The 9,546-nt window shown below is 45.8% G+C and overlaps 1 protein-coding gene across 2 annotated transcripts in view; it reads right to left on the reverse strand.

Moving 5' to 3' along the window:
* Positions 1-5,044, reverse strand: part of Eip93F (Ecdysone-induced protein 93F) — a 48,239-nt gene extending 43,195 nt beyond the window's left edge. Inside the window, exons 1-5 of one of the 2 annotated variants that reach the window (XM_084590868.1) lie at positions 4,845-5,044; positions 4,459-4,527; positions 4,316-4,392; positions 4,178-4,256; positions 3,862-3,958 (exon numbers count right to left, since the gene is read on the reverse strand). In XM_084590868.1, coding sequence (XP_084446994.1) covers positions 3,862-3,958; positions 4,178-4,256; positions 4,316-4,392; positions 4,459-4,527; positions 4,845-4,938 — 416 coding nt within the window. In that variant the 5' untranslated portion in view covers positions 4,939-5,044. The remainder of the gene's footprint in view (positions 1-3,861; positions 3,959-4,177; positions 4,257-4,315; positions 4,393-4,458; positions 4,528-4,844) is intronic. The other variant, XM_084591627.1, reaches the window with a different exon arrangement.
* Between the last annotated feature and the right edge of the window lie 4,502 nt (positions 5,045-9,546).

Genomic DNA, 9,546 nt, shown 5'->3' on the forward strand with positions numbered 1-9,546 from the left:
TTTCTATAAAATTTCGCAAAATCGGCCCAGGAATTTTACTTACTTTGCAGGGCTTTATTTCAAAAAAGGTTAATGGCAGAGCAGCAATAATTCTACACTATGTTCTCAGCATAGTTATATGTCAAACAGCTAATGCTTATATTTATATAACGTTCAAATAGAAAGATACAATCGCGCTGATTTCAAGAAAACAGCAAACAATAAAACGACAAGTAAAGAAAAAATCCATTTTTGATATTTTTAAACTTGGTCCATCTATTCTCTTCTGCCTCAGCTTTCAAAATTATTAAAAACATGTCGGATACTTTTGTTGCATTAGTAATTACGGCCGCTTCAATAAGGCCCTTGTGCAAGGCATAGGCCCCACACTGATCTGAAGATTCTACGGCATTTGTGAATCGCCCCCGATTTTTAAATTTTGGCACAATATTTTAACAGAGAGAAATATATTTACAAAAGAGGATTAAAGATGTATACATTGAGAGACAGCCAAGGAGCCGGGTAATGAGGGCCCAGCGTTGGACACAGCAGTGAATGATTCGGAATCAGTTTTGTACGCACAGAGTTCCTGATGCGCTGCGGCATCGGGAAGCACACAGACGTTTCTCGCAATCACCTTCACCATAAGGCGGATTACACAGAAAGACGATAAAGGTCAATGAGCAAGCAACATATTCCAAATAATTTTAGTGAAATGAAAACATTGTGAAGGGCATGGAGAACTGCCCCATTAAAACAGTGTTTTTGGGCTGCATTCATGAATGATTCGACAGCGCACATTTTCATTCCTGTACACACAGTTCCTTCCATGCAGTCCCAGCCATGCGTGCTGTGTGGGAATGAAGTGTGAACCGCAGATCAGCAAAAGACCCAGTTCAGGCTGAGATCCGGTTACATTAGATACCTCGCTTTGCCACTGGAGCACCACTTTCATGCTTTCTCACCCCCTTCTTATCAGCGTCGGGAGGATATAATAGTGCAGCTCTAGTGCACATGCGTTGCACCTGAGAGGTACTACTGTTTCTAACTCTGTCCGTCCTAAGGCGCGATAACGAGCTCTCACTGCACCGCCTCTTAAAACGAATGTCTGGGGTGAGAATACCGTTGCACTAATGGCTGTTTAGGTGGCCATATCATCTCAGAATTAACGTCCTCAGTTCCGTCAACATCTCTTCTGTACTGTTGGGCATTTTTTAAGAACCTGAAATCTAATCCTGCTTGAATTTTCAACGCTCAGCGGGCAACAAGTCGGATCTACAACAATTGCAAATTCTTGTGTAAGGGTCTTATTGGACTGACCGTAAATATTAATGCATTAGTGCATTAACATTTTGCAATATGTTTTTAATAATATTGAAAGCTGACGTGAAGGACAATACCTAGACAAAGTTTAGAAAATATCAAAAATGGCATTTTTTTAAACTGTCCTCAGAAAGTTTCATTGTCATGGTCAAGGTGATTGCGAAAACGTCTATGTGCTGCCCGATGCTACAGCACATCAGGAAGTCTACGCGTACAAAACTGATTCGAAATCATTCACTGCTGTGTCTATCACAGCTAATTTGAAACGTCGAGACAAAAATTACTAGATGCAATACTGTTACAAGTGGAGAACAATGACGACCAAGTGTCGTGCTTGTTTGTGGAAGGTGAAGAGAAGTGCGTCGAACGCTAGGCCCTCATTGCCTCGCTCCTTGGCTGTTTCTCAATGTATATTATCTTTAATCCTCTTTTCTAACTATATTTCTCTTTGTTACAATATTATTGCCTCGCTCCTTGGCTGTTTCTCAATGTATATTATCTTTAATCCTCTTTTCTAACTATATTTCTCTTTGTTACAATATTATGCCAAGGATTAAAAATTGTGGATGATTCACAAATGTCATAGAATCTTCAGACCTGCGTGGTGCCTATGCCTTGTACAAGGGCCTTATTGAAGTTGCCGTAATTACTACTGCAACAAAATTATGTAACATGTTGTTATTGACTTCGAAAGCTGAAGCAGAGGACAATAGATGGACCAAGTTTAATAAATATCAAAAATGGGTTTTTCCTTTATCCTCAGAAGTTTTTATTGTTTGCTGTTTTCTTGAAATTAGCGCGATTGTATCTCTCTATTGAAACGTTTTATAAATATAAGCATTAGCTGTTTGACAGATAACTATGCTGAGAACATTGTGTCAAATTATTGCTGCACTGCCATAAACCTTTTTTGAAATAAACCCCTGCAAAGTAGGTAAAATTCCTGGGCCGGTTTTGAGAAAATTTACAAAAACATCTACACTACTCAGGAAAGCGAAAAATCGACTGAATACAAACAAAAACATGCATATATTTAGTAAGACAATTTTCAGCTACCTAACATTAACATATGCTGTGCAATTCATAACCAAAGCTGGTCAAAACAGCAAAGAAGGTAAGCGCAGCACTCCACCTCTTCGTCATTATTACTTTTCCGTGCCACGAAAAAAATTTTGACAGCAAAACCAAATGTTGATCTCTTCTTTCCATTCGTCAGGCAACAATATATAAAAGGTCGACCGACCAACCCTTTGTTCGATCTTAGGTGGAAACACACTGCGACAAAAGGTCCTTTCCTCCAGTTGGCAGCAGGAACTACTTTGTGTGCTGGAACAGTGAAGGCTTTTGCTGCATTCTCAAGTTGTACCCGACTATAGCTTATTAAATCCCTAAGTCAACAAACTAAAAACCAAGTTGCATTTCCAGGAACAAAATCAAGGCCAACCAAAATGCATGGCATCAAAGGAACTACACGCACACTTGTGATGTTGTTTGCCTCCATTTTGTGTTTTTCATTCCTACACCTTCCTGCCTCTGCTCACTCCACAGTTGAAGCACCAAGGACCACCTGGTGATTTCTGTTCCTTCTAGTCAGGACTTGGAAACATAAAACAATAGCTCAGCAATCACACAATCCCTGCAGCACAGAAAGAGCCATGCATTGGTCACAAGAGTATTTAGTTTGGTTAAATACGTTCCAAAGCATCTCAGGCTCCTGGGGTTATGTGCACTGACATTTGCCTCTATCACTTGAACAGTATTAGCCTTGTTCATTTGAAACAACAGAGGAGGCAATTATGTGCAGTTGATACACATTGGTCCGTCATTGTGGACAAACCCATAGGCAGCTGAGCTTAGGCAGCTGAGCTTGCAATGCAATCCTTATTTAGCAATACCAAATGCCTGGACACATGCATGCCTCTCATCCACGTGCATTTCCAATATTTTGTGCTCACATGCAACATTTCTTCACCTTCAATCAATCAGCCAACAAAAAATTTTGCTGCTTTTTCCTGTCTGCAGCATCATGCAAAACACAGTATGTGGCATTTACTACAGTATGGTCTTACTGCAGTAAAAGAGAGGGTTTGACAGGTTTTCGTCAAACCGTCGACTTCATTTACTACAGTAGCAGTTTTATTATTAACTGGCCAAACTTTTTGCACCTTAAGTTTCCCACAATAGGTAAGATAGAATGCTAAGTTATCACAACTGCAAGCACAGGTGAAAAACTTGTGGTCATTCTGCTACGTGGCCATTTCAGGAAGGTGACCAATCACTGCTGCTAGTGACATAGCGACACACATATCATACAGCACGAATTCTAGTGTCATGCGTTTATGGCAACGGAGCGAGGCCGCGGACATGAGAAGGGAGGCACATAGACAGGTCAATGTGCGTCCCTTCACATAGCACTTATGAAACACACTCTACTGCCAAGGGCACAATATTAATTTTGTGCCTTTAAAGTGCGCCCACCCAAGGCCAATGTTTAACAAGTGCATTTTGGTCTCTACAATACAAGCATATTGCCAAACTGTCAGAGAAACGGCGACTGACCCGAGCTGCTCTTCGGCGGCGGGCCGGGGGTGCAGGCTCAGGTCCAACGGCTGCTCCTCGCCAGCAGCAGCCGGCGGAGACGCGGCGGATGGAGACCCTGCGGCGGCAGCGGCAGCGGTCACTCGGGCAGCCGGAGGGGGCAGCACAGTTAGTAGTAAGGGTGCAGCCCTCCCATGCGCCGATTAGTCCAGACGGGTTAGGCCGCATGCCTCCACGGTGCTCCATGCAGGGAGGCCTCCTGCCTGGCACTCACCTCAGCGGGGGAGGCTGCCCCCTCAACGGCCGAACACTGGGATGGCTGCTGCGAGACATTTACCTGAAGCCCGATCAGAACCTGTCGACTGTTCGTCCATTTGGATAAAACTAGAATAGTCGCTCGGCGCTCCGGGGGGCTCCTGCGACCGGAATCCCAACGTCAGCGTGCGTGCAAAGGCCCCGCGCGCTCGACACTCACGTTCGCCGGCTGAACGTCGCAGAAGTAGCACACTTGGTCCGGCACCCAGTCGACCAGCTGCAGCTGCTCCTCCAAGGCTGCCGTGAGCAGACTGCGGTTAGTTGCCGCGCGACAAGAAAAACAAAACAAAAAAAAACACCTACCGTTTTCGAGTTGTGTCATCCGGTTCCACCGCTTGGAGCCCATCATTTCTTCGGCCACGCGCTCCAAACCTGCGAAACACCAGAGCGCCCGCGGCGGCTACTTGTTGCGCCCAGTCGGATGGTTCAAAGTTGAACCACGGTCGCGCGCCGGCCAGTCAAGTTCTTCAGGAGAGAAACGCAGCGCTCCTCTAAAGCGCGCGCCACCCTGCCCCAAGCATCCGGCAACTAACCCTAGCAACATCGCAACCGTATGTAAGGTCCCGAAGGCAATACCCGAAATTTTGGTGACCTACTAAAGCTACTATTCACTTCAGTCCTCCACATCGAGGCCGGCGTAACTGCTTTGGGAACACGAAACGACGACCCACTCATTTACGAAAGCTTACCGATGACAAAGAGCATATCCCGGCTCCATCGCTGAAATTCCTTTCGAAAGGCTCGTCGCTCTTGCGCACAGCGGGCTAGGGGGCACTCCGCCATGTTTCGTGTTCACCCTTGCCCTGACGTCATTAAGGAGAAAAAGAAAACTCCTCCGCGCGACGGAACCGCCCGCGCGTCACGTCCGTTGCCTGCACGAAGGCAACCGGTCGCGCGCGCGCGTTTTGACTCCGTTGACGGGGCTTTTTCTGGCGCATTCTCCCCTGGCGGCCGCTGTCCGGAACAACGCACGTTGCAACTGTTGCAACCAACGCTACCGGTAGAGTCCCTAGAAGTATTTCTACCGGGTCGCCATGCCGAACATAACGAAAAGCATCTTGTTCAAAACGTTGTTTCTTAGGGCAAACCTTCCAACAATCAGTCCTTTCCCTAACTTTTTTCCTAACCTTCCTTACGTGACGCATGAACACTCATTTTTTTTCACACTATTTCTTTTTTTTAATATACTACATTCTTGGATGTTGATTTCAATATCCAAGCAACAAACAATATACGCAGCTTTCACTAAAGCGTCGGCGTAACGCTGCAGGATCAAGCCCGAAAAATATCAGAACCCATAAAAACTGCAACACGAATCAAGAATCGTGAGTAATATATAGTTACACATAGAGGATGGGCGAAAACCTTCCGGTGCAGCACAATACCATATGCAACTCGTGAGCTCTCCTTCGAACTGACACGATAATAAGCTTGTCGGAGCTGTACGTACAGCGATATGAGCCGGCTATCAGTGCATTCTTTAATTTCCTACCGCCACCGCCCGCTAACTGTATCTCCCATGTGCTCGTATACAGCTGTCTAAAATGAGTGAATCAGCAGTTTCCTAAATATTTACGCAGACTAGGTAAGTGTAATTCAAGCGGTTTAACATCCGGATTACGTTAGCCAAAGAGCGTCATTACCACATGCAGGATGCATGATGAAAGGGCTATGGACGCAGAGCTATTAAAATGTATCATTATTTTATAAATAGAATTTCAAAATATATTACAAACACTACATTTTAACTAGAACAATGTTACACATATAGCATACACATGCGTTAAACGCGGCGGCCGCTTTGCGGTGGAGGTGATCGAAGCAGGCGCTGTGCGATGCCAGTGCACGCTAAATAACCTCAGGTAACCGAAATTATCCGGAATCCTCCACTACGGTGTCCTCATAGCCTGAGCTTTTTCGGACTTTAAACCTCATAAATTTAACTTAATGACGAGTTGCACGCACAAATGCACAATTACAGGAAGGAAATGAATTCGGGCAGAATTGACGGGTTGATAGTTATGAATGTTGCTGAGGCTCATATAGGCAGGGCACACATGTGCCTAAACAAGGGGGGGGGGGGGATGAAAATTGCAAATCAGCCTTGAAACCCGTTACCAAAAGCCGCGCAGGTAGTTCAGGTCTGCGCCGTGTACATATCATTCCAGAAGCATCACTGATGCGTTGATTGACTTTTTCCTTGATGAAGTACGCTTCTTAAAGCCCACGGACTGCTTCGTCTTTACCATGTTTAAGCAACAGCGCAAAAGGATAGAGACGAGAGGAAGTAGGTACACAACGACGGCGCTGAACTTACAACTGTCTTTATTAGGAAAACACGTACCCATCAATTTATACTCTACTCAATCAGCGCACATGCGCAACGTTAAGAACATGCGTCAAACCCAGACGTACTTATCAGAATAAACTCAATCACAAATCACATGTGCTTGCACTGAGCCTTTAACCTTTGTGTTGTAGGCTCATTCCTCTGGCTGAAAGTCACGGATGGTGTACGTGCTGACACACACGTCCGTTTTTCTGATGATATGGAAAGCCTCTTGTGCGCCGGTCAACATGATGTGGGAGTTAGTGGGGGGCAGTCCTTCGCCCCGCCGCCACTCTGCGCGTCCTCGCTAACAACCCGCGGAGACGGTATACTCTATTTATTGCACTTGCAAATAATACATGCCGGCTCAACAAGGTTTTCTTTGGAAGGCTACGTAAGAAGGGGACACTTGCTCGCACCGAGATCTCCTGTGCATTCTTCGGACAAAGCCATACCACGGCGGGAGCGCGCTTCGCCGTTGGGAACCAGACTTCACGGCCGGTCTACGGGCGGTCATGCACGACGGGTCCTCTCGTGTGCACAGTATACTCCGCGCCCGCTATCCCCCGACATTTGCCGGGAGAGGCGGCGGGAGACGACCACTCGCGTTACCGGCTATATGGTGGCGGCACCGGCTGGATCCAGAAGCTCATGGTTGCCAGGTACTCACAGCATTACCCGCCAAACTTTCTGCGCGGTGTAGCACAAAATAGCCAAACAATTCAACCAATAATAATAGCCCAAAATAGCCAAACCAAAAAACTTCGTACATTTGGGCACACAATTTATTTTAAAATTATTTTAGTCTTTGTTGAAATGAGAAGAAGCAGGCACCTCTTTATGGCGCTTGCGAGTCGCGAACGTGTTGCAGGCGGGACTGCGACGAATGGACCATAATACACAGTCACCCTCGATGACCAAGAGGCTAGACAATACCCACACCACTCATCCTCTATTTCACATATAAAGAGATGGTATTCAAACACTGTACTCTTCCGACCCCTCTTCCTGAGTCATCTTGAAGTCCCCTGGATATTCCTGGGTTTACTTAGAAAGGAGAACTTCCGTCTGCTCGTTTCTTCGAATATGCGAGAGTGGCATCTTGGAACGAGACCTTTCTGGTGGTGGAAAATAAGCCTTGCAGAGTTCCACAAGTTGTCCACTAAGCTGTTACACCACTTTAACGCGATCGGCAACGCCGGGAAGCCGGAAAGGGAAGGAACAAACTTTGTACGGGCACACCTCAGCCTGCCGACCCCGTCATGTACAAAGTCCCCCCAAGGTCTAAGGTCCCCCATTCACCCAGCCGCAACCTAATTCCATATCCCGAACAATCAATTTGAACCACAGGTCGTGCAAGGACCTATTGTCCCGCAACTGTACAAGTCACAATTGTGCTTCGTCCCTGAGGCGAGGGAGTCCATTTCTGGACGTTTCAAGCAAAAATACATAATAGCCCAAAAATAGCCAAATAGCCAACCAACAATATTTCCCGCCAACCACAACATCATCATCATCAGCAGCAGCCTGATTATACCCACTGCAGGGCGAAGGCCTCTCCCATATTTCTCCACTTAACCCGGTTCTGTGCAAGCTGCATCCACTTGACCCCTGCTCACTTCTTAATCTCATCCGCCCACCTAACTTTCTGCCGCCCCCTGCTACGCTTTCCTTCCCTTGGAATCCAGTTTGTTACCCTCAGCGACCATCGGTTATCCTCTCTTCGCACTACATGTCCTGCCCATGTCCATTTCTTCTTCTTAATTTCTACTAGAATGTCGGTAACTTGAGTTATTTCTCTGACCCACTCTGCACGCTTTCTATCTCTTAATGTTAACCCTACCATTTTTCGTTCCATAGCCCTCTGGGTTGTCCTCAACTTAAGTAGGACTCTCTAGGTTAGCCTCCACGTTTCAGCCCCATAGGTGAGTACAGGCAAGATGCAACTGTTGTATACTTTCCTTTTGAGCGATACCGGTAAGCTGCTAGTCACAATCTGCGAGTGCTTGCCAAATGCGCTCCATCCCAATCGTATTCTTCTTGTTATTTCCTTTTCGTGGTCCGGATCTGCGGTTACTACCTGTCCTAAGTAGACATATTCGCCTACTACTTCCAGTATTTCGCTACCTAATGTAAACTGCTGTTCCTTCCCGAGGCTGTTGAACATTACCTTAGTCTTCTGCATATTGATTTTCAAGCCTACCTTTCTACTTTTCCTGTCTAGGTCATCAAACATTATTTGCAGTTCATCCCCCGAGTTGCTTAGCAAGGCAATGTCATCAGCAAATCGCAGATTACTGAGATATTCTCCATCTACCCTTATCCCTAACTGTTCCCATTCCAAGTCTCTGAATACTTCCTCTAAACAAGCTGTGAATAGTACTGGGGAGATTGTGTCTCCTTGCCTAACACCTTTCTTTATGGGAATTTTGTTACTTTCTTTATGCAGAACTATGGTTGCTGTGCAGCCACTATATATATCTTCCAGCACTTTCACGTACGGCTCGTCTACCCCCTGATTTCGCAATGCCTGAATCACCGCCGAGGTTTCAACTGAGTCAAATGCTTTTTCGTAATCAATGAATGCTATGTATAAGGGCTGGTTATATTCCGAGCATTTTTCTATCACCTGATTGATGGTATGGATATGATCGATAGTAGAGTACCGTTTCCGAAACCCTGCTTGATCCTTTGCTTGATTGCAGTCTAAGGTTGTCCTGATTCTATTAGCGATTACCTTAGTAAATACCTTATACGTAAAAGACAGTAAGCTGATTGGTCTGTAATTTTTAAGGTCCTTAGAGTCCCCTTTCTTGTGAATGAGGATAATGTTTGCATTCTTCCATGGTTCCGGTACCGTCGATGACACCAGGCACTGCGTATACAGGGTGGCCAGTTTTTCTAGCACGACATCCCCCCCGTCCTTCAGCAAATCTGTAGTTATCTGATCCTCTCCAGCTGATTTCCCCCTTTTCATAGTTTCTAGTGCTTTCTTGACCTCGTCCTTCGTCACTGGTGGAACGTCTGACTGTTTTTCCCTACCGCCAATCTCATTAGGGTCC

Source organism: Amblyomma maculatum, chromosome 1 (assembly GCF_055883805.1).
Source record: "Amblyomma maculatum isolate TAMU_Amacu chromosome 1, ASM5588380v1, whole genome shotgun sequence".
Lineage (NCBI taxonomy): Eukaryota > Metazoa > Arthropoda > Arachnida > Ixodida > Ixodidae > Amblyomma > Amblyomma maculatum.